The following is a 22,966-nucleotide window of genomic DNA, read 5'->3' as shown; positions in this document are numbered from 1 at the left end:
CTAGTCGATTTTGAGGTGGTGCAACCTTTAATCGCATCCAGACGTGAACTTCGTGACGGCCAAGAAAAGAACAAAACCTCACCAAACCACTCTACACATTCACCATGGCCGACACAGCCAAGATCCAGTATGTCTTTACCTCGACAACCCAATCATAATTCCAAAATGCTAATATCCCTCCAGAGAACTGCTGGCAAAGCCACGCAACGACCTCACGTACGTCCCTGCCCCTCCCCAGGCCATGAGCATACTCCCCCAGACCACCACGCCTTCCACCCCCCATACGCCAGCCCCACGCCCTGCTAACCCCCATCTAGCGAATTCGAGGTCGCCGCCCTCGAGCAGCACGAATTCACCAGCGGCCCGCTCTCGATCCTGCAGACGGCAGTGCGCTCGCACTCCCAGGTGCTGATCTCGTGCCGCAACAACCGCAAGCTGTTGGCGCGCGTCAAGGCTTTCGATCGCCACTGCAATATGGTGCTTGAGAATGTGAAGGAGATGTGGACGGAGACGCCGAGGTTGGCGGGTGGAAAGAAGGGGAGGCCGGTGAATAAGGATCGCTTTATCAGTAAGATGTGAGTTGGAGATTCTCTTCTGGTTCGAGGTGTGATGGGAGGGAGGTGCTGGCTTTGTTGGTGCAGGGAGTGTGCAGGGAGTGTGCAGAGATGGTCTGTATTATCGAGAGCACTGCTAATGTGTATTTACTAGGTTCTTGAGAGGAGATTCAGTCATTCTCGTCTTGCTCAGTTGAGCGGAGTGTTTCGCGTGGGTGGTTTTGAAAGGTTCATATGGGTCTATTGGTTGGCTTGGGGTTCATCATATCATAAGATTTCCGGGTTAGGACCAAACGGGGCGTTATACAAAAAGTTGATAAAATACAGTCCATGACAATTAAGATCCTCCCTCGCCCCTGTGAACGAGGTCCCCGTATATCTAACCAGAAAGATCATCCCACAATACGGGAACTAACCAAACTATTCAAGCAGCATCCTACGCCTCCCCCCCATCCGTCTCTTCCTCTATCCCCGCCAATCCAAGGAAAAACTCACTCAGTCCGTAGGCTCCTGGGTCAGGCACATCCTTGAACCCCTGTCCGCCAACATACACCGTCCTCCCCAAACTGGCCTCCATACCCCTCGTCCCCTCCGCCCCCTTCTTCGCCGCCTCCGCCGCCTTCTTCAAATCCGCCGTCTCGCCAAGCGTAACCACAAACGGCTCCAACGCATCCACCAACGTCCTGTCCCCGGGCTTAGCAGGCGTATATCTCTCGAGCGCCAACAACGCCTCTCCCAACGCCTTCGCCCACACCTGCTCTGTCGCCACACCCTTCCCCTGCATCCTCAGGGCCGCTACCAGCGCGTTCAGGAAAATTGTGTAAAGCGCACCAGACGTCCCGTCCATGCTCGCCTCCACCACAGCCGCCACGGACCGCACATCAACCACGACGTCGCCGGACGGCTGTGCACGCGACAGCATGGCCTGCACAGCCTCTGCACCGCGCTTGAGTCCGATGCCGCAGTCACCGTCACCGACGACAGTGTCGTAACGCGTAACACGCGGCTCAGCAGCGATGATGCGCGCGAGGCCGGCGTTGAGGCGGTGCCGCGCGGAGACCTCGTCCATGGTTAGTCCGGTGGGTTGAGCAGCGGAGGCGGTCTGATGCGGCTTCTCGCGCGTGGCAGTGTTATCTGCGGTCCAGGTTTTAGCGAGGATTGGGGCTGCCCAACCCGTGGCTTGGCTGGGGGCGTCAAGAAGGGAGAGGAGGGTAGGTGGAAGGCTGGTGGGAACGGTGTTCAGAAGCGTGATGCTGAAGCCTGGGCCGTTGAGGCTGGTCATATATGTCCCGGCGAGGATGCGGCATGGCTCGATCTGGTAATTGCGTCGAAGTTGAGCAGCGACTTCGCTTATGATGCCACCCATTTCTAGGGGGCTCACGCCACCGAGGTTGTTGACTAGGAGGACGACTTCCTTGGAGTTGACCTTGAGATAGGCACGGTCCTTGTCGCTCTGGTCGAGAAGTTGCTTTAACATCGTCGTGACCAGCTCTCCGAGCGTGACGGACAAACGTGCAGAGCCAGCCTCGTTATGGATTCCCATCCCGACTTCGGTTTCTTCGTACTTCAGGCGGTCGGAGTCATTTTGGTCAACTAACTCGCGGCCGGGGACATGGACGTGATCCAAACTGGCGCCGACGCTCACGAGGTTCTCGGCCGTCAGATTCGCAATCTAGGTTTCTGTTAGCGGCGGTGCCATCACCAATGAGTCACCTAGACGGACCTTCGTCACATCCTCCAAGCTATAACCCAACTCCGCCAACGCGCCCGCAATCTTAACAACCAACACCGTCCCCGCAATTCCTCTCCTGCCCACCTTCCCAGACTTAGCCCTCCCAACACCAACATCATCTCCCACGACCACCATATCGACCTTCACGCCAGCAGACTTGGCCTTCTCGACCGCCATCCCGAAATTCAGGACATCGCCCGTGTAATTCATGATAATGGCAAGCACGCCCCTGTCTGTGTCAACGCGCGCCACTATGCCAGCGCTGATCTGCTCGGCAGATGGCGAGGCGAAGATCGTGCCCGCGACGGACGCAGTTAGCAGGCCCTGGCCAACGAGCCCAGTGAAGGAGGGCTCATGTCCGGAGCCGCCACCAGAGACGAGGGAGACTTGGGAGGGAGCATCGGAGGGACGCAGGTAGACGATTTTGTGGTGCGAGTCGACAGCGAGTGCAGGGTTGGTGAGAGAGGCTGCCAGGAGAGCACTATTGACGAGGTGGGTGGGGTCGTTGAAGAAGTGCTTGGTCGACATTGTCTGATGTTGGCTTTGCGGTCGATTATGAAGCTGGAATAAAGCAAGTGGAAGCCAGAGTGTTACCACAATGCCTAGCTAGCTGTTTCTCCGTAGGAATATGCACGTATGCCGATGAGACCACAAATTCGGTCTCACAAGAGTTGCGCAAGGTTCCAGCCGAGCTATGTGGTAGATCCTAAAAGTTCCGATTTGGGGAGCTTCCTTGTAATCCCGAACCGGAGGTATTAATGTTATGTGCTGTGTTCTGTTGTGCATCCATCAGTTACTCGCTCTCTCATATTATCCGCCCACGTTACCCTCAGCAAGCAGACAGCGGAGACGAATACTGGAGGAATTGACTGGAGGTACGGTCTAAAAACTCACGGAAATTTTCCAGCTATTTATTCCTTAATCATATGCAAAATCAATAAATATAATATACCATAACTATCCTTTTGTGTCCTCCGATCCCTGGTTGAAGCTGAACCACCCCCCCATGACGTCGGAGCTCCCCCCCTCTCACCGCCCAAATTCTGCCGCCCCCACCTCAAAACAACCTAGCTCAGCCTTCTCCAGAATTTCCAAATTTCACTTTCTCGACAACAACACCACACCGATCAACAAATCAACAACCTCACCATAACCCCTCACAACACTCCCACAAACAAATACCAACAATGGCGACCACCCCCCCATCCATCGCCATCCCAGGCCAGCCCCTCGGCGCCTCAACCAAATACATCCCAGGCCCAGGAACGCACCTCCACCTCTCCCAAATCCACGCCTCAATCCTCGGACCCATCCACCTCACCCACCCCCCCAAGCCCGTCGGTCCTCAAAAGCGTCTCACCAAGATCACTCCCTCCGCGCCGACACCCCTGCCTACCATCTCTGTCCTGCGCAGCCCGGCACTCGATACCAAGCCCGGCGAGGTGCAGACGGCGAAGCGAGAGGCCATTCCAGAGGTCAGCAGTATTGTGCTGTGCCGCGTGACGAGGATCACAGCGAGGCAGGCGAGTGTGGCGATTCTAGTGGTGGGAGAGACGGTTGGTGAGGGGGAGTGGCAGGGCGTTGTGAGGGTTCAGGATGTGCGTGCTACGGAGAAGGATAGGGTGAAGATTGCGGAGAGCTTCAGACCGGGGGATGTGGTTAGGGCTATTGTGGCATGTATTTTTTTCTTATTCCTTTCTACTATTTTCACATTTCTCGTTTTTACATTATGCTTCCCCACCATTTCAAAGTCCGGCCCCTTTCCCCTTCCTCTCTCTCCCTACCCTCTTTTCCATCGGTCCTTACTCTACCCCCTTTTCCTCTCCCCCTTTTTTATTTCACCCCCAACTTACCATCCCCTTAACCCCCCATCCTCTCGCAACCTCATCCTAACAACCCCCCCAGATCTCCCTCGGCGATCAGTCAAACTACTACCTCTCCACCGCCCGAAACGACCTCGGCGTCCTCATGGCCACCAGCGACGCCGGCAACGCCATGCACCCCGTCAGCTGGCGCGAGTACCGCGACCCCGTGACCGGCACCAGTGAGCTGCGCAAGGTCGCTAAGCCTTTTTAGAGAGGTTATATATTTACCTATTCCCTCCTCTGATTCGCCTGATCTATTTTCACTGGGAGGAAGGGAAAGGGGGAAACGGCGCGCTGCAAATGGTTCCCGAGCAGCGAAAGGGGCGCACTGATTTGCCAGCGGCGAAAGGGGCGCTGCGCAAGTCCCGCAAGAGGGTGGGAGGCGACAGACTACCTATCCTCCCTTGCACCTGACTCACGGGTTCAATTCAATTCGCAGAGTCACTTATCGTCAGCAGGAGGCTGGCAAGGGGAAAGGCGTAGAGGCGTAAATGGATTCGCCACGCTTTCCGCAAGGTGTGGGAGGCGACAAACCACCTCTCTCCATGTGCCTGGCTCACGGAATCAATTCGCAGTCAACTTATCTTCAGCGGGAAGCTGGCAAGGGGAAAGGGGAAATGCTGAAGGGGTAAAGGGATGCGCCGCGTGTTCCGCGACGGGTGAGTGTGTGTGTGTGTGTGTGTGCTGCGCAAGTTCCGCAAAGGGGCGGGTGGATGGGCGGTGCCAGAACTACCTACTCACCCTTCCACCACAAACAGTGTCTGCGGCCAACCCTCACCCTCCACTCACCAACTAACGCTGTCTACGGCTTACTGCCCTTCCACCCACCCACCCAGTCTGCGGACCTACGTAGGGACAAACAATCGCATGTGACACCAAGCCCATCATCGAGCTTGGCAGCATCACGCCGCCGGTCCGAGAAACCACACCCTACTGCGTACTCTCACTCCTCTCAGCCGTCTCAGCGGCGAGGGCTTCCACCGGCTCCCCCCCCGACGTGACCGCTCCGCCGCCCAAAGACCGCTCTAGAACTACCGACCCCCATGCCGTGCGCGATAGGGGTGTGGACCCAGTGGACCCCCCCCTCGCCTCGTCGTCCGTGCGTCCGGGGAGGTAAAGATTTAGGGATTAGGGAGCGGGTCGGTCGGTCGGTGGAGGGAGGGAGTTCCGCCGTCACTGCCAACTTTCCGTCTTTTCCGTCTCTGCTCTAGCCGATGCAGGTGGACGGTGCAATCCGAGATCGGGAAAGCGGAGCTTCAGGTTCGGTTTGGTAGTGTTACCGCCGAGGGGAGCGTCAGTTCGGCGTCACCGGTTTTTTTTTAGCCACTGTTTCTGGCGTGAACGTGAGGGAAGAGTGGGGGGAAGGTTTAGATGGCCCGAATAAAGATGGGATGGATGGCGAAAGCATGATTGGCGCTGTCTGTCGGCGTTGGCGATGTACTGCAGAGTACGTTACAAGTAGATACAATGATGCGAAGAACAAGTTTTTCGTCAACCTTCGAATTCTTCTCCATCCGGATGCAGCAACTCCTCCGCGCCGGTGACGTTCCCAAGTACCCTTGTGTACATTCCTCCTCTTCATTCATTCTTTCTTCAGATAACACCCGAAATCCGGCATTGGAAATCCCCAACGTCGAGGAAAACGGGTTTTTAGTTTCTAGGTGGTTGAGAATTTTTACGTAGGGAGGTGTGGTGGTACGAGTCGTACGAGTACGAGTCGTACGAGTCGTACGAGGCTGGGATTGGGGGGGGAGAGGGGGGGGGAGAGGGGGGGGGGAGGGGGGGGGGGAGGGGGAGAGGGGGGGGGGGTGATGGTGGATTTTCCTGATGAACTCAGCCCTATGCTCCTCCTCCCTGCCCCTCCTGCCCCTCCTGCCCCTCCTGCCCCTCCTGCCCCTCCTGCCCCTCCTGCCCCTCCTGCCCCTCCTGCCCCTCCTCCTGCCCCTCCTGCCCCTCCTGCCCCTCCTCCTGCCCCTCCTGCCCCTCCTGACTCTCTTCCCTACGCCTATAGACGAGAAGGCTCGCACCCGTTCATGCTTACAACTAAATCAGTCATGAGCCAAGAAACCCAGCCAGCCGCCAGCCGCCAGCCGCCAACCCCATCCCCTTCCCACCACCAAGAGGGGAGAGGAGGGGTGCGTCATAGTCGAGGCCGTAATCCCCCACAGCTTCCCCCCCCCTCCTGCCTCAAACAGGATCCCAACAGGATCCCAACCCACATCCTGGCAAACCTCACCCGCAACATCAGGCCATGTCTCACCTGCGGGTGACAACCGGTCCGTTCCTGCATGCATCATGCATGCATGCACAGCCATGCACAACAGCACCGGTCTCGGGGCGTGGTTCACCCACACCAACACGTCCTGCACACGCCCCCGCCCACCATGCGGCATCCACTACACCCACCACATCCACTCCGCGAAGCAAACGCCGCACGCAGGTCCGCATCGTGGGATACACCACACTCCACCACCCTACCCTACACTCCACAGCACTACACGGGCACGCACACAGCGCCACCCCCGGTCGATCGATCGATTGATCTACACCCCCCGAAGCGCGGGGAAGCCAGTTCGGTCGCCAGTCGTGGGATGCGTGGGATGCGTGGGACGGTGGGTGGGTGGTCGATAATCGATAGTTGGGGGGGGTAGTAGATGGGATGGGGGGGTGGTAGATGGGATTGGGGGGGTAGTAGATGGGATTGGGGGGGTTGGTAGATGGGATTGGGGGGGTTGGTAGATGGGATGGGATGGGGGAACCAAGATATCTGGACCCCCCCCCGCTCTGACCCGAAAAGCCATGATGGGAATTCAAAATCCCCTTTCTCCCGAAAAGCCATGATGGGAATTCCAAATCCCCTTTCTCCCCCTCCATCCATGATTGCGATTGCGATGTCGATATTCCAAACCCATGGATTGGTGTATGGGTTGGTGTACCGACTACACAGCTCGGGTAAGCTCCCAACTCCGGTAATGCGGAAACCGCCCGCGGTACGGAGTAGTGATGCGGAAATCCAGAGGGGGGAGCACCACTAACATGACTAGACAGGTCATGTGACTATGTTGAGGTCATGTGACTATATTGGGGTCATGTGACCGTATGACAACAGATGGCGACAGGGAAGTTGAATCCATCTACGCCTTCCACCACCACGAACCCCGAAACCACAGCAACACAGACCAACCACAACCACAACCACAACCACAACCACAACCACAACCACAACCACAACCACAACCACAACCACAACCACAACCACAACCACAACCACAACCACAACCACAACCACAACAACCACAACCACACACAACCACCACAACCACAACCACAACAACCACAACAACCACAACCACAACCACTCCCACAACCACAACCACCCCCTCCCCTCCCCTACCCTCCCCCTCCCCCCCCCTAATATCCCAGTCTGCCAACCACACCACACCACACCATACCCTCCCAGTCCTGTCCTCGGCATTCGTGTCCTACCCTCCCCAAAGACGCAGCTGGAGCCGAGAGATGCCACCAAGCCACCTAACATCGTTCGATGGGCTGGGCGGTCTGTTGGTAGCACGAGCCGCACGCATCGAGATCGCGGAGGTGGGTTACGGATTCGGTGCTGGCGGGATGGGGATGTGCACGCATGGGGTAGGGTGAGACATGGGAATTGTCTAGGCAGCGTTGTGACGGTTGGTTTGTGGGGCTTGGGGGTGGGTGGGTAGGTGGTAGGTGGAGTGGTGGAGTGGTGGAGTGGTGGAGTGGTGGAGTGGTTAGTGTTGGTGGTGTTATTATTAGTGGTGTTAGTGTTAGTGGTGTTAGTGTTAGTGGTGTTAGTGTTAGTGTTAGTGGTGTTAGTGTTAGTGGTAGTGGTGTTAGTGTTAGTGGTGTTAGTGTTAGTGGTGTTAGTGGTAGTGGTAGTGGTAGTGGTAGTGGTAAGACAAGACAAGACAAGAGAACCCCGATCGATCGGCGTCGACTGATCCATATCCATCCCCATCCATCCCCATCCATCCCCATCCATATCCATCCATATCCATCCATATCCATCCATATCCACTAAAAATATGTTTCACTATAATGCCCATACCCATCCCATACCCACCCATACCCATCCCATACCCTCCCATACCCATCCATACCCTCCCATACCCTCCCATACCCATCCCATACCCTCCCATACCCATATCCACTAAAAATATGTAGCACTATCCCATCCATATCCACTAAAAATATGTTTCACTATACTGCCCATACCCACTCCCTCAAATCCACACACCCCCAGATGCAGCTCCCATGCATCCGTCACCAGCCAACCAGCCCAGCTTCCATTGTTCCTTCCGCTCCAGAACAAATAGAAATACAGAATTACACAGGAATACCATGACAGAATGCAGAAACCATGTCCGGCTTCCCTACCACTACTTTCCCTACATTCTTCGCGCGACAACTTGTTGTTTACACTAGACTCCATATACACCAATCCGTATACAACTTACTCCTACTAACAAACCAACCTACAAACCAACTCCGCCAACATAATGCCTGCCCTCTGATACGTAACCTCTTGATCCATGTTCCCATGTTCCCAGCTTCCCATCTTCCCAGCTTTCCCATGTCCCCTTCCAAGCTTTATGATGGTTGCTTTCCGAAATAATTCACGCTTGACGCTTGCTGACGACCCAATTCCCCATTTCCCATTCCCCATTCCCCCATCCCGGCCATTTCTTCCTCAAGGGACAAAAACAAGTGCAGAAAAATCAGAAAGTCGGAAAACCCAACACAAGAAGAGGACACAAGAAGAGCAGGAACTCCCTCCGTCTTTATCTTCCGAAATCCCCAAACTTCTTCGTCCCCCTCCCCCCTCCCTCCTTCCTTCCCCCCTCTTTCCAATCCAGAATCATACACACAAAACGAGCTTTGTGTACCAAAGCCAATCTACTACCGCCAAAAAACACTACAATCCCAAGCTTCTTCCCCCGCCGAGCGAGCTCTTCCCCATTCAGTCTTCCTCGACCAAGATCCTCAACCACCCTCGGTCCTACCAACTACACGCCACTACTCACTACTCACTACTCACTTCTCACTACTCACTTCTCACTTCGCACTACTCACTACTCACTACTACAACACTACAACTACACTACACTACTTAACTACGTACCACCCCCCATCTACCGCGGCTCGGCCTCCAATCGCCCCAAACCTCGTCTCCAAGCTTCACCACCACCCTCGCCTTGCCGCCGCCGCCGACCCAATCAGCCGCCTCTAGGCAACCCATCACGACCAGACGGTCGGTTTTCCGGGTAAGCTTGCAAGCTCTACACCCACCGGCCGATTTCTTGTAGCCTTTGCCCTTCTGCCCGGCTCGTGCTAGGCCGATCGAGAGCAGATCGAGAGAGGTTGCGAAGCAAGGTCCAGAACCGTACCACCCAAAGGCTGGGCACTAGGGAGGCGACTAGCTCGGACGGAGCTGTCGTGGTTGTTTGGGCCGCTGCCTACCTATATATAAGACTGCTGTGGGGTGCCAGGTTTTTGAGGTCCAAAGAGCTGAGCTTGGATTATTGAAGGATTATTATAATACGACGCAGCATTACTAGCTGTGAGAACATACGCGTGGGAAGGAAACTTGTGGTATGTTATCACTTGGGCTGCTTCTTGCTTTCTTGCTTCGTTTCTCAGTTGTTGCAGCAGCAACGGGACGGCCTGGCGTCACTTATGAGAATAACATGCTGACCTTGTTTGCTCTTCCGCTTAGAATAAAGACGAATTCTTAAGAAGTTGCATTGAGATTGCGCCTGCGCAGTGGATTGTTGATACATATTAATCTGGTCGAGCTTGCTCTCACAACATACATAACCACAAAGGACAAGGCGAACGATTAAATACGGCCGTGCTCCGATAACATTACATACCACCTACTTGCACAAAGGAACGAGGCGCATTCTGCTGTTTTTTTGTTAATACGATTCGAAGCGGAGAGATAATAGCTCTTCACATCACATTATCATATTCTTGCTCGTCGCCGGATTCGACGGGGATTCCTCAAGAGGCCTACAATTATCAGCCCATTACCCAAGATCAGAGTTGCTCGCAAACGAAGCAAATCTCATTATCACATACACACCAACATTATCAAACACCGCAAACATGGAAGACCCACTAACCATGTCCGCCGCCGACGCCTTCCACATGCTCGACCCCGAGATGCCCTCCTTCTCCTACCCAGACGCCTACCTAGACTACCACCAAGTCCCGGACTTCTTCAACCCCTCCTACCTCTCCGGCGCGCACACCACCACCACCAGCAGCGCCGCGGCACCCACATCCTACCCCTCCGACGACACCACCGCACCACACAGCGCACTAACAGCGACGGCCCCGCTCGACTTCCCCAAACCCCACGACGACCTTTCTCATTTCTTCGCTGACTCGCCGTTTTCGTCGCCGGTGCCGAATCAGCGGTTTATGCCTATGAAGGGGCAGGGGCAAGGGGGCCAGCAGACGTATTCGCCGGTTTGGGGGGTGCAGCAGGATGGGTGGAGTAATGGCAACGGAAATAACAACAATCCCATTAGTAACAACAACAACCACCACCACCACCAAGCCCCAGCATCCCAGCAAGCGCCCCCCCTCGCGATCCTCACATCGGGCTTTGAACCGGGTGATGCCCGCACGGTCGTGCATCATGGGCAGGTTACCCCCGGTGACTCACCCGAGACGGCTACGAGTCCGGGGCCGGGGAAGGGGAGGGCGAGTCGGAGGGTGAGTAGGAAGGGGAAAGAAAGCATCTCCTCGATAGCGACGGCTACCACCACATCCTCTCATGACAGCGGCGGTCGCAACAGCATGACGGAAACCTCACCCCCCGCAGAAGCACCCGCCAAAGTCAAGAAACCGCGCAAACCCCGGCGCTCCTCGAAGAAAACCACGACTGCTGAACAAGCCGCGCTCAAGCGCGAGACATTCCTGAAGCGCAACAGGGAAGCTGCTTACAAGTGTCGCGTCAAGAAGAAGACGCAGACTGAAGAGGTGGTGGAGCGCGTTAAGGCGTTGGGAGAGGATAATCGCGCGAAATCTGCGGAGGTGGAGAGGTTGAGGCGCGAGGTGGAGGGGTTGAGGGGGCTGTTGTTGCCGCATTATAGGGTTTGTGGGGATGAGAGGGTGGTGGCTTATTTGGATGGGTTGGGGAGCGTGGGGGGGGCGTGGGGGGGTGCGAGAGGGAGCGTAGGGAGCGCGGCGCTTGCGGGTTTGAATCTGGGGTTGAATGATGATGAGAGTGTGGGTCGGGGGATGGGGAGTCGGAGGGAGAGTGTGGGGAGTGCTAGTGGGAGTGAGGGGTACAATGCGAATGAGCTGGAGGAGATGGAGGAGGAAGAAGAGGAGAGGGAGGAGGAGGTGAGGAGGAGCGAGGATATGGACGATTTGTTCTCGGGGTCTGCCGGGGGGGGTTTGATTCTGGGATTACCCCGGTTGTGGACGATATGGTGGGGGGTGGGATGGGGATGGTGGAGGGGGGATGGATGGGATGATGGGGGAGATGGGGGGGATGGGGGGGATGGGGGGATGGGGGGGGAGATGGATGAGGTGCTTGGGTTGGGGATGAGCATGGGGATGGGGATGGGCATGGTTGTTTGAGTGGGGTGGGGAGAGAGCAAGAGGGGGGTGTGTGTGCAGTGTGTAGTGTATGTATGCGAGCAACAATTCGTTTTCTGTTTTTACCTTTTGTGGGGATGGTTTTCCAAAGTTTTTGTCGTCCTAATACGCGGCATCGGTATCTCCATCTCCTCTTGCTGCCCAATCCCCGCTTTCACCACAGGCGGCTTCTTCTTCGCTGCCCAATCCCCGCTTTCACCACAGGCGGCTTCTTTCTTTCCAAACGTGCACGATGCGGGGGTTTTGCGGCGGCTTGTTTTGCAATCCCGTATTCGTGACGCTGTCCTTGCGTAGTAATAGAAACAAATCTCGTGTAATAAAACCGGTTCTTCGTATCGGCGACTCCATACCCTCCGCTTTCACATAGCCCGCTAAACAGCGAGGTTTAGCGGGCGTATTTGAAAGCAGGGTTGGGAAATCAATTATAATCATGATTTAACTATTTACAAAGCGCATAATCATAATCATGATTATAATCTATACCTTATTACGCTTTGTTATTACCTATTTAGATATGTTTAGATAAGCGATAAAATAAGATAAGATAAGAAAAACGAAATGTTTCTAGAGAATTCTATATAAACTTCTACAAACTTCTACAAACTTCTAGAGAATTCGAGATGCTTATAAATGCTTATAATCTCAGTCGCGAGGTACTCGTGCGGCCCAAAAGTTTCCACAGGGTCTGTGCATAATAAGTGGGGCGTGTAAGTACTTGGAGAAAATGCATGTACATGCTCTACTCGTACTGATCTACCCACGAAAGTTGTTCCCCCCATTGACTGCAATACACCGCTCCAACTTGTCCTTAAACGAAGCACATAATTGTGTAGATTTCCCATCCATTTTTTTCCCCCATTCTTCCTCAAGAAATACCCGTGCATGAGCTCTCTCAAACTTCCCTCCGTTTAATGGTGTATAGCCGTCAACCTGATCCTTGAGATAATCAAAGGCATTTTCAATTAGGGTGCAAATCGGGAAAGTTTGGAGGCCAAAATTTCACTCTATAGATTCCCTCCTTCTTCATATAATCTTCCAATGATCAGTGAGCCTTCAAATGAAGACTTACATTATCATCCACAAACCATACTCGTTTTGTAGGATGTAAAGCCTTTACTTTTTGAAAGTAGGGGAAGAGAAGAGGAATAAGAACCATCTCTCGATATAGAAACCAATCAATCCTGCCCTTTGAAACTTCTTGCCCTTCTGATTGCCGTCCTCTACTCCATGTCTCTATATCTCCAAACTCTTGTGAAGCAACTCGTGCCTTTTTCCATTTGCTTTTGCCATTCCGAATATCTGCATTTAGAGTTTCCATATATCCGTACTCAAGAGTTCCAACTGTTGTTGCTCTAACAAGTTCATTCTCTGCTTTTGATTTCCAATATGCATTTATCTCTCATAGTTTCTGCACATGTATCTGCTTCTCTTCTATACTTTCAGGAATCCATGAACGAGAAGGGCATAAGATAGAGGTTTCTGAACTCATTGCTCCCCAAAACATAACTTGAAATAAAGATTTCTTCTGTTGAATTGCCATGCTCTCTGCTGTTTGACCCCGTTGAACTGTTATCCGTCATTTCTTATGTGGATTCCCTCTGAAATTGATATATGATTCGTCTGAGAAAATAAAAATTGATCCAGCTTCAAGTTCGGATAGTGCCCATTTGCAGAATTTCCATCGTACTGAAGGAATGATATTATCCAAGTAGGGCTTGAGGCAGATGTTTTTCCATACAATAGGTTGTGGAATTTCAACACGAGAGTGATTCTTTGCAACTCGTTCGACAATTGATCGTGCGTAGGGTAGATTTTCCTTATTAATAACTTGTTGAAAAGTGTCAAATGGATTTTCAAGTAGCAAAGATCGTATGCGTAGTGACTCTTCAGAATTCTTTTGAATTGTCTGTGGTCTTCCGCTTCGTGGCTTTGATTCGAGGTGTTGGAGAAGGTTGTGAATTTCAGTATTCCCTGCCCTTTTAACAGTTTGGTGCCATATATATGCAATAGAGTCAGCTGAGATTCCAAGCTTCTTTTCAATCTCTCCATATGATGCGTTCATGTATACACGCAAGGTAATAATTGCAGCACGTAGTGGTATTGAGATTTCAGCCATTGTTGAGCATTACTTCATTGCTTCATTCACTCTCATATTCTACGCGTGTACATTTTCTACGCGTGTACAGTAAAGCACCATTATAACGATTCTCGATTAAGCGATAACTTCATTATTGCGATATTTTTCCTGGTCCCGACAACACCACCATACAATTACCGATACTCACGATATCGGTGCTCCCTTTCCCAAATATCGCTTTATCCGTGCTATGGTGTTCCTATTCAGACCTTGAAATGACGAAACGATTTGCAATAACTATTGAGCAACGCCGAGCTCTACGCAAGTGGGCACATCAACAACACCCGAAGCCTTCTCAAAAGCAATGTATCGAATGGTTCTCTCAGAACTACGGCCATAAACTCAGTCAGTCGACAGTTTCCGAGTCTTTAAGCTCACATTTCGAAGATCTAGACAAAGCTATACAACCTACGGGATCACGACTACGAGTTGGACAGTGGCCAGAAGTGGAGCGACTCCTTATTATATGGCAGCAACGAATTCAATCACGTGGAGGTTTTACAAGCAGTGATATACTGTAAGGACACAGGGCACCCAGCTCACAGTAATAGCATATGAGAGTGCGAGTCGGTGAATTTCAGGAGGACGTTTATAATATGGACGAGACAGGCCTATACTGGAAGATGATGCCGTCTCGAGGGCTTGCAACACAAACGCTTCCAGGATTAAAGAAGGAGAAAACTCGAATTAGCCTTGTCTTTTGTGTTAATGCTTCTGGAACTGATCGCTGTCATACTGACATTTGTTGCACTCAGTTTGCTATCAAACTCAAGAGCAAACTTAGAAATCTTCTCCTCAAACCTACAAGTCACTATACATATTTTGGCTTATCACACCAACAACAAGAGCAATACTACTCAATGATTGCTACAACCCTCTATGATTCATTACACGTCATTGCTCCTTAGTTACTGGGCCGATATGACCACATAGCATATCTCTACAACCCTCTATGATTCATTACATGACATCACTCCTTAGTTACTGGGCTAATACTACACATGACATATCTCTATCAACTAGAGTGTAATGGTGGGTGCACCAGATGTGAGAATCTAGCCACCCAAGGAAGGGATGATTTTACTAAGACAACACACTGTCTTAGAAACAGAGCCAAAGGGTTGTAGCTTAGACTATTCCACAATGCAGCAATCAGGTGTATGATATAGTGGAGTGGTTTAGACAAGTTGTAACAAATGTTGAGTCTGGGAACTCAGGGGTAAGTCAGAGGTTAACACCTCACTGACTTTTCAGAAACAAGGAGTAACAAGATGAATGCTTGTAAAAGACGGGGAAGTATGTGCTAGTCGATTTACTGTATTGCCTGCTTGCCCTTTCTTAAGGAAAGGGCAATCCTATTTATGCCAAAGGAGTGTAGTTCTCTCATTTTCCATGACTTTCCATGACTAACCAGGCTTGGTAAATGTATTAGAAATCAAGTGCGACCCACAACTAGCTTGCTAATCATGTAGTGAACGTAAGAGAATCCCATAGAACCATCTCTTGGGTTCCTAGCCTATAGGAAGTGAAAAGGAGGTCCAAGGTCAGAGTACCTATAGACAAATTATGTCATAACTTAACCAATCTTGTGGGTAACTAAGGAGCGATGACGTGTAATGAATCATAGAGGGTTGTAGAAGCTTCTAGAGCTATCGTTCATGTTCCTAGGCCTCTAGTTGGTAGAGATATGCCATGTGGTAGTATTGGCCCACCCCCTTAAGGAGGAGATTTTCTTAATAACTTGTTCAATGAGTGTCCAAATGATATGCCGTGATGTATGTAGCATAAACAGATGTAGTAGAAGAGTTTGCAGCAATCGTTGAGTAGTATTGCTTCTGTTGTTGGTGTGATAAGCCAAGATATGTATGGTGACTTGTAGGTTTGAGGAGGAGATTTCTAAGTTTGCTCTTGAGTTTGATAGCAAACTGAGTGCAACGAATGTCAGTATGACACTTTTCACTTCCTATAGGCTAGGAACCCAAGAGATGGTTCTATGGGATTCTCTTACGTTCACTACATGATTAGCAAGCTAGTTGTGGGTCGCACTTGATTTCTAATACATTTACCAAGCCTGGTTAGTCATGGAAAGTCATGGAAAATGAGAGAACTACACTCCTTTGGCATAAATAGGATTGCCCTTTCCTTAAGAAAGGGCAAGCAGACAATACAGTAAATCGACTATCACATACTTCCACGTCTTTTACAAGCTTCCAAGCATTCATCTTGTTACTCCTTGTTTCTGAAAAGTCAGTGAGGTGTTAACCTCTGACTTACCCCTGAGTTCCCAGACTCAACATTTGTTGCAACTTGTCTGAACCACTTCACTACATCACACACCTGATTGCTGCGTTGTGGAATAGTCTAAGCTACAACCCTTTGGCTCTGTTTCCTAAGACAGTGTGTTGTCTTAGTAAAATCATCCCTTCCTTGGGTGGCTAGATTCTCACATCTGGTGCACCCACCATTACACCCATGACTAAACATAGCTGCCCATATATCAACACCTACATGCTTAAACGACTGGCCTTGAGAATTATTAATAGTCATAGCAAAGCATAAGCGGACAAGAAATTGTTTATGGGAAAACTCTATGCGCTAAGCCTATAGAAGTAGGAAGTGGGGCTAGAACCTAACATAGCCAATCCTGAATTTCGACAAATGATAGTCAATCAATCGGTCTTGGCCTTTTATAATGTAGTATAGTATAGATGCTTTAGACTATTAGAAAATAAATCAATCTCGATTTCCTATTCTAGCTACTATAGCTAGACACTATTTACAAATCCCTGCTACTAGTCTCCTATAGAGAGCTCTTTTAGTATAGGTAGCCTTATTATTTCAAAGACTAGAAATAGGCTTTTAAAGGATGTTTTTAGAGTAATAGCTTGTTTAAGAGTTAGGATTTTATAAAGGAAGAAGCGGATCTAGAAGAGGAATTTATAGCTAAATTAATACTTTAAGTAGTATTTAGCTAGATTAATATATATTTAGTTTCCTTTTCTACTATACTAATTATTTAGGCGGCTACGTGATTCTAACATCACGTAACTAATCATATTCATGATTAAGTTATGACTAGTCATGCTTACGTAATATTTGACTATCTGAATACGGAGTAGTCATGATTATTATGATTATTTGGCTAACCCTGTTTGAAACCGGAGGGTATAATATCGGTGATACAAAAGAAACTTGCTTATAGAGATTCATCCTGCTGCCAAAGGGTTGTAGGGTTGATGGTGAGAAACAAGGCTGGGACGGGGGGAGGGTGGGTTGGTAATATACCAGCTCCTCGGGCAATGTTGGATGGAAGCTGCGAGTCTCTGGGTGATGCACGTGGGAGAGAGGGGATATATATTCTCGGACTCCGATGTAACAACGTCCAGCGGGAATCCGAAAAGATGTCTCCTCACTCTCTCTCGTGTTGGTCATATACCACTCCTGTGCCTCATTCCGCAAGATGAGGCAAATCGTTGTTCACGGGCCATGGTGCATCGACCAGAGCTGATGAAAGAGAGTGTGTATTAGCATGGCAGTATAGACGAGGTCTAACAGTTTCTTGGTGAAGACTCGGGCGAAGTGAGGGAGAAAGAGGAAGAGAGAGAGCAGAAAAGGGGAGGGGGAGGGGAGAGGTTATAACTGATGAAGCGGTGAGGCGGCGAGGTGCTGAGCCGCACGCTCTCCCTTACCATTCCAGCCGAAACGAGGCTGTACAGCTATCTGCGGCTGAGCTCAATGCCCACCATTATCCAAAATTGTCCAGATACTGCGATTCCACTCCAGCCTCGTTCAGCACTTCTTGGATATCTTCCTCTGCTGCTTCAATTCATCCTCTGCGCAGAATCCGCGCGGAATATTGAAGCTGTGGATTAATTAATTGATTAAAACAAATATCCCATACGCATACCATGGTCATCGCTTCCACCAACCCCGCCGCCCCTCCCCCCACACCCATAAAACCATGACGGACGACCACCAAGACTCCCCTTGGCACCTAGTGCACCGCTCCCGCGCCGCGGCCGACGTCCAAAGCCGCGCCCAAATCGAGCAATGGAGCACCTCACAAAAATACTGGTCCGGCACCGGCCAGAAACACATCAAGCACACCGAGCTGAAGAGCAAAGTGCACGTTGACGGTCCCCTGGGCGCCGGCGGCGCCGCCTTTGTCGAGAGGGTCACATATGGCGCGGTCGCGATGGCGAGGAAGAAGATCGATCGCCGACGACACCGCTATACGACGCTGGAGCGGCTGAGGGAGGAGGCGGAGATAATGGATAAGCTTGTGCATCGCCATATTGTCTCCCTGGTGGGAACATACACCCAGGGTGCGAATGTGCTGTATATCCTCACCTACCCCGTCGCAGTATGCGACCTACACCACCTCCTTGACGACATTGAGGACCTCCACCTCGGCACCTCGGCCGATGTCGAGGATGCGGGTAAGCGGATTGAGATGCTCGGGTTTCGACAGGGCGGGGACGACGACGCGCTCGAGAAACAGGTCCACGCCTACCTCGTCTCGCTCCTGGGATGCGTCACGGAGGCACTGACGTACATCCACGCCCAGCGCATCAGACACCAGGATCTGAAACCGAGCAATATCCTCCTCGCGCCGGGACAGGTCTACCTCGCCGACTTCGGCATCTCGCGAGACCTCAAGGACTCCATGCACTCAGTGACGGACTCATGCGTTGGCTTCTCGCTGGGCTATGCAGCCCCGGAGGTGGAGGCGAGAGGCGTGCATCACCCGGCGTCCGCGGATGTGTATTCCCTCGGCGCCGTGTTCCTCAACGTCGCAACAGTGGTGTATGGCGAGACGCGCGCGCGGTGCGGGGAGGTGATGCGCGAGAAGACGGGGAGTCGGAAGGCGACTATCGAGGCATACCTTGAGGAGCTGCGGCCGCGGGCGGTGAAGACGGGTAGGGCGGCAGAGGAGGCGTTGACGTGCTTGCCGAGGCATTTGTTGGGGTTGACCGAGACGATGTTGGCGTATGATCCGGAGAAGAGACCGAGTGTCCAGGAGGTGGGGGAGAGGTTGGTGGGGATGGGGGGGATTGAACAGGTGTATCATGGGGGGTGTTGTAAGAAGAGCTCGGCGTATGTGTCGAAGCTTATAGACAACAAACTCCAGCACCTCGCTCACTCATCCACAGCAACTACCACTCGCCTCGCGACACTAGAATCCGAGCGCGTCGCCGATAAAGCACTCATCGCCACCCTCACCACCACAAATGAGACCCATGAGGCTCGCCTCGTCAAAGAACGCAATCACGTCGCTGAGCTCTACAAGAAGCAGCTCGCGCACCAGCAACTCGCCCTCGATATCGCACTGGCGAGGAATAGGGCGCTTGAAGCCGATCTTGCTGCTTTGAGAGGCCCGTCGCGCCGGGGGGGAGGGGTGAAGAAGGTTCGCCCCCCGATGCTGATGCAGATGACTACGACGATTGGCACGATGACGCTGCCGCAGCCGACTACAATGGCGCAGCAAGCCACGACGATGGCGACGGTAGCAGCGGCGGCGCCACCAAATATACTTCCCCCCGAAGCAACACGCCCACCCCCCGGCCCGCTAAGGCGCCAAAGCGGACTCCCAGTCCCGGTACGCCCGTCGACGCCGCTACCGCTGAGAGTGCAGACGCCGACAACGCCGGTGAGGACGGTGGGGAGAGGGAATGGGTCGGCGGAGAGTACACTGTTGAGTAGTGTGCATTCGACTTTCTCGGTTGTGTCGATGGCGTCGAGTGTTTCGAGTGTGGAGGGGGAGGGGAGTCCTGTTGTTGGGAGGGGGGAGAGTGGGGATGTGGCGGTTGCGCAGGATGGAGTGAAGGGGAAGGAGAGGGAGAGGGAGAGAGTGGCGGTTAGTGATGTAGGGAGGGAGAGGGGGGAAAGGGAGAAGACTCTTGTGATGACTTGGGCGGAGAGGGCGAGGGGGAGGGTGAAGGTGAAGGTGTAGGGGGGTGGTGGTTTAAACTCTGGTTAGAGAATGATGAGTGGGAGGTTGTCGTTGGCAAGTTGGTTAACTGGCCCATCTATCAGAGCCCAGCTAACGACGCACAAGGCAAAAACAATGCCCAGCTTGCTAAATGAGGGAAAGGCCGTAGCGCTGGGGAGTTAAGAGGGGGACGAAGATATAGTAGGGAGGTTTGCTTCTCCGTAGCAAAACAGGATGGGGATGAACGACATTATGACCGAACGACGAGAGATACCCAAAAGCGAATCTATATACCCCAACATATACACGCGAGATACGGAGGCAGCATAATATTGGATATATACCAATCCTCATTTGGCACAGATAAAACTATACCCAGGCTTAGCTGCAGACGTTGATGCTCAATCTCTCAAAATATACACTGCATGACATAATATGTTCACTTTCTTGGCCTGCCACAATTCTATTCAAATAGTACATATGATACAATAAAAATCTACAGATGCTATCCCCCCTTTCACCGCCTGAGCGACTTATACTTATCACTCGCGTGCCTCGCCTCCCAACCTCTCGCCTTCTGCTTCGGCTTCAGCGCCGCAACCCTAATCCTCTTAAACTCCACATCCGCACCCGGAATATCATGCCTCTCCATCACCCCCCTAGTCCCCTCATCCCACGTGCTCCTAAACAAGCCCAGTCCAATCGGCTTAACACCATGCCTATCGACAAACCCCCGAATATTAAACCCATCCCTCTGCACCCCCTCCCTTAGCGCCTCCACATCAAACAACTGCCCAGGCTTTTGTTCAAGCACAAACACAGAGTATCGGTGATACGGCGTCCCCTTCTGCGCAAAGGCCGGCAGCCACGGCAGCACAAGCTGCGAGACCTTATCCACCTTCGACAGCGGGAGCGACGTCTGCGTCGGCGCAATCGGCACGTTGCATGCTACGTAATGGCAGCGCGAGGTGAACCAGTCGTTATCTGGCACGGGCACATCGGTGTCGACCACCACGACGCTGACGAGGCGCTCGCCCTTGTCGAAGACCTGCACGCGCAGCCGCGGCGGGATCTCGCTGACGCGGCTGTCGACGAACTCGCCCGGCTGGACGTTGCGGCGGCCAAAGGCGAGCTTCACCTCGGCGGTGGGGGAGAAGTGGGCGAGTGTGTCGGGGACGATGCTTAGTTGGGAGATACGCTGCTCGATGACGAGTTTTTGGTAGGACTCCCATTTCTTCTGGGCGAGGTGGCGGTAGATCGGCTTGTTCATGTCGCCTGAGGTATATGTTAGCTAGGGGTTGCGGGATTAGGGTTTGTAAAATGCTAGACGTACCCTCTCCATCCTCGAAGCGCTTCTTGATCATCGGATCGTTGATGTCGGCAAGGAGCTTTAGACGCTCCAGGTGCTTCCTCATGCTCTCCAGACGATTCCTCTTCTGTAGTTCGCCACCCGGGACAGCTGATACATCCTGTGCAGCGAGTCTATCGATGCGAGCCCTCTCCGTCGCAATCTCCGTCAGCTTCTGCTCCCTGTCGGCCTGCAGGACTGTGCGAGCCTCCTGGAAGCACTGGTACGGCAGCTGCTCGAACGGGATATTCGGCGACGACTGAATGGCCGCACGACGACGTCTCGATCCAATTGGCAAGATGCCATGCTTCATCAAAGCCTTCTCTCCCCTGCGAGACGAGACGATCTCAGGGTTCCACTGGTGCTTTCGGGCGAGTTCCTCCTCAAAGGACTTCGTGGCGGCCTCATTGCGGGTCGTGCAGGAGCTCGAGAATGTACGAGCGTATAATTGAGGCTGCGTGCTCTGCAGGCACCTCGAGAGCGGCTTTACAGCCCGTTGGTAGCCCGACATTGTGGTGTTGGTGGATGAGGTGCAGTCCGCGGTTCGAGATTCGTCGAGGTTCACTTGAGCGACTGGATAAATTTCCGGAGCCGCATCTTGGCACCCGGTCACAACCAAATATCTTTACTGCCGCTGGACAACGACTGCACAACCACACCCACAATGGCATGGAAATCTTTGTCGCGGGGTCTACAAGCTCTGCGATCGTCTCTGGGGACGTCCAGAGATCCTCTTACAGTATGTATTCCCCCGTTATCCTCGCAATTGCTGGCGGGAAAAATATTTACAAGGGATCTAGCAATGCCTCGCACCAGCGTTAACTCGGTCAATGGCCACGGAGACGACCTTCCAATCCGGAATCTCTCGCAATACCGAGCAGACATTTGATTCCTCTGCATCCGGAACATCTCCATTCGGTACATCCCCCCAATCCCACCCCCTAACCCCAGCTAACCACCCCAGCCTCCGACGTCCTAACCACCATCTACAACTTCCCAACCATGGAGCCCCTCCGCTTCGAAACCTACCCAGCAAACCACCTCCACCTGCCCCTACGCAAAGACATCCTCCACCGCGCCGTCGTCTTCGAAGGCGACGCCACCCGCCAGGGCACAGCCTCTACCAAAACACGCTGGGAGATCCACGGTTCCCACCGCAAGATCCGTCCCCAAAAAGGTTCCGGCAGGGCTCGTCTCGGCACGAGACAATCGCCCATGCTCAAAGGCGGTGCCAAAGTCTTCGGTCCGCGCCCGCGCGACTTCTCGACCGAGTTGCCGCGCAAGATGTACGATCTGGCCTGGCGCACGGCGTTGTCATACCGGTACCGTCGTGGGCAGCTGATCATCTGCGAGGATGGGTTTGATATCGAGTACGCGCGTGCGAGCTACTTGAAGAAGGTGTTTGCGCATAATGGGTTTGGGGCTGCGGAGGGGAGGAGCTTGGTTGTTACCACAGAGGAGAGGGAGAACTTGTTCTGGGCGTTTGAGCATGCGGGGGAGGAGGGAGCGGCGCTGTTGGATGTCGAGGTTGATGTGAAGGATTTGTTGGAGATGGGGAGAGTTATTATTGAGAAGTCGGCGCTGGATAACTTGTTGAGGGATCACCAGAGTGATTTGGTTAGGAAACCCAAATCGGCTGCTTAGAATGGGGGTGTAGTATTTGTGTATAGATATGTATTTTATTTACAGAAAGTCATTGGAAATTTGATATACTTTATGCTCGTTGCTCATAGTGTAATGTAGAGCCT

The 22,966-nt window shown here is 52.6% G+C and overlaps 9 protein-coding genes across 9 annotated transcripts; 6 read left to right on the top strand and 3 right to left on the bottom strand.

Annotated features, from left to right (window-relative positions):
* Window positions 1-48: 48 nt before the first annotated feature.
* On the top strand, window positions 49-879 carry SMD2 (mRNA splicing protein). The gene is made up of 4 exons (XM_024471256.1): window positions 49-127; window positions 184-216; window positions 318-575; window positions 709-879. Exons 1-4 carry the CDS (start codon window positions 105-107, stop codon window positions 749-751), a joined length of 357 nt encoding a protein of 118 aa, XP_024320953.1. The 5' UTR covers window positions 49-104; the 3' UTR covers window positions 752-879.
* On the bottom strand, window positions 880-3,254 carry VC83_07689 (uncharacterized protein). The gene is made up of 3 exons (XM_024471255.1): window positions 3,181-3,254; window positions 2,278-3,061; window positions 880-2,226 (listed from the first exon to the last, which is right to left on the bottom strand). The coding sequence occupies exons 2-3, from the start codon at window positions 2,812-2,814 to the stop codon at window positions 991-993; spliced, it is 1,773 nt and encodes a 590-aa protein (XP_024320855.1). The 5' UTR covers window positions 2,815-3,061; window positions 3,181-3,254; the 3' UTR covers window positions 880-990.
* Window positions 3,255-3,357: 103 nt separating this feature from the next.
* CSL4 (exosome 3'->5 exonuclease subunit ski4 (Csl4)) lies at window positions 3,358-5,268 on the top strand (the record flags this gene model as incomplete). The annotated part of the gene is made up of 3 exons (XM_024471254.1): window positions 3,358-3,959; window positions 4,192-4,344; window positions 5,005-5,268. Exons 1-3 carry the CDS (start codon window positions 3,474-3,476, stop codon window positions 5,266-5,268), a joined length of 903 nt encoding a protein of 300 aa, XP_024320854.1. The 5' UTR covers window positions 3,358-3,473.
* Window positions 5,269-5,990: 722 nt separating this feature from the next.
* On the bottom strand, window positions 5,991-6,599 carry VC83_07687 (uncharacterized protein; the record flags this gene model as incomplete). The annotated part of the gene is made up of 2 exons (XM_024471253.1): window positions 5,991-6,156; window positions 6,412-6,599. 2 exons carry the CDS (start codon window positions 6,597-6,599, stop codon window positions 5,991-5,993), a joined length of 354 nt encoding a protein of 117 aa, XP_024320902.1.
* A 2,120-nt stretch (window positions 6,600-8,719) lies between these two features.
* VC83_07686 (uncharacterized protein) lies at window positions 8,720-9,301 on the top strand (the record flags this gene model as incomplete). Its single annotated transcript, XM_024471252.1, has 1 exon — window positions 8,720-9,301. One exon carries the CDS (start codon window positions 8,720-8,722, stop codon window positions 9,299-9,301), a length of 582 nt encoding a protein of 193 aa, XP_024320857.1.
* Window positions 9,302-9,838: 537 nt separating this feature from the next.
* Window positions 9,839-11,783, top strand: VC83_07685 (uncharacterized protein; the record flags this gene model as incomplete). The annotated part of the gene is made up of 1 exon (XM_024471251.1): window positions 9,839-11,783. The coding sequence occupies exon 1, from the start codon at window positions 10,296-10,298 to the stop codon at window positions 11,781-11,783; it is 1,488 nt and encodes a 495-aa protein (XP_024320903.1). The 5' UTR covers window positions 9,839-10,295.
* A 5,774-nt stretch (window positions 11,784-17,557) lies between these two features.
* Window positions 17,558-20,301, top strand: VC83_07684 (uncharacterized protein). The gene is made up of 2 exons (XM_024471250.1): window positions 17,558-19,945; window positions 19,997-20,301. The coding sequence occupies exon 1, from the start codon at window positions 17,900-17,902 to the stop codon at window positions 19,889-19,891; it is 1,992 nt and encodes a 663-aa protein (XP_024320859.1). The 5' UTR covers window positions 17,558-17,899; the 3' UTR covers window positions 19,892-19,945; window positions 19,997-20,301.
* On the bottom strand, window positions 20,302-21,747 carry VC83_07683 (uncharacterized protein). The gene is made up of 2 exons (XM_024471249.1): window positions 21,204-21,747; window positions 20,302-21,145 (listed from the first exon to the last, which is right to left on the bottom strand). The coding sequence occupies exons 1-2, from the start codon at window positions 21,727-21,729 to the stop codon at window positions 20,388-20,390; spliced, it is 1,284 nt and encodes a 427-aa protein (XP_024320905.1). The 5' UTR covers window positions 21,730-21,747; the 3' UTR covers window positions 20,302-20,387.
* On the top strand, window positions 21,748-22,872 carry YML6 (54S ribosomal protein, mitochondrial). The gene is made up of 3 exons (XM_024471248.1): window positions 21,748-21,957; window positions 22,019-22,136; window positions 22,183-22,872. The coding sequence occupies exons 1-3, from the start codon at window positions 21,883-21,885 to the stop codon at window positions 22,860-22,862; spliced, it is 873 nt and encodes a 290-aa protein (XP_024320904.1). The 5' UTR covers window positions 21,748-21,882; the 3' UTR covers window positions 22,863-22,872.
* Window positions 22,873-22,966: the final 94 nt, after the last annotated feature.

The sequence above is a fragment of the Pseudogymnoascus destructans genome, assembly GCF_001641265.1.
Source record: "Pseudogymnoascus destructans isolate 20631-21 unplaced genomic scaffold scaffold_23, whole genome shotgun sequence".
In the NCBI taxonomy this organism is placed as follows: Eukaryota; Fungi; Ascomycota; class Leotiomycetes; order Thelebolales; family Thelebolaceae; genus Pseudogymnoascus; species Pseudogymnoascus destructans.
The sequence above is the reverse complement of the archived record's forward strand: the minus strand, read 5'-3'. Positions and strand labels throughout refer to the sequence as shown.

Bases quoted from the DNA above. Each gene is read 5' to 3' on its own strand.
- SMD2 (XM_024471256.1), top strand. From the start codon at position 105: ATGGCCGACACAGCCAAGATCCA. The intron at 217-317 runs GTACGTCCCTGC...ACCCCCATCTAG, and splicing joins AAGCCACGCAACGACCTCAC to CGAATTCGAGGTCGCCGCCC. The intron at 576-708 runs GTGAGTTGGAGA...TGTATTTACTAG, and splicing joins GATCGCTTTATCAGTAAGAT to GTTCTTGAGAGGAGATTCAG.
- VC83_07689 (XM_024471255.1), bottom strand. From the start codon at position 2,814: ATGTCGACCAAGCACTTCTTCAACGACCCCACCCACCTCGTCAATAGT. The intron at 2,227-2,277 runs GTCCGTCTAGGT...ACAGAAACCTAG, and splicing joins GCTTGGAGGATGTGACGAAG to ATTGCGAATCTGACGGCCGA.
- VC83_07684 (XM_024471250.1), top strand. From the start codon at position 17,900: ATGACGGACGACCACCAAGACTCCCCTTGGCACCTAGTGCACCGCTCC.
- VC83_07683 (XM_024471249.1), bottom strand. From the start codon at position 21,729: ATGTCGGGCTACCAACGGGCTGTAAAGCCGCTCTCGAGGTGCCTGCAG. The intron at 21,146-21,203 runs GTACGTCTAGCA...CATATACCTCAG, and splicing joins GCGCTTCGAGGATGGAGAGG to GCGACATGAACAAGCCGATC.
- YML6 (XM_024471248.1), top strand. From the start codon at position 21,883: ATGGCATGGAAATCTTTGTCGCGGGGTCTACAAGCTCTGCGATCGTCT. The intron at 21,958-22,018 runs GTATGTATTCCC...CAAGGGATCTAG, and splicing joins CGTCCAGAGATCCTCTTACA to CAATGCCTCGCACCAGCGTT. The intron at 22,137-22,182 runs GTACATCCCCCC...TAACCACCCCAG, and splicing joins ATCCGGAACATCTCCATTCG to CCTCCGACGTCCTAACCACC.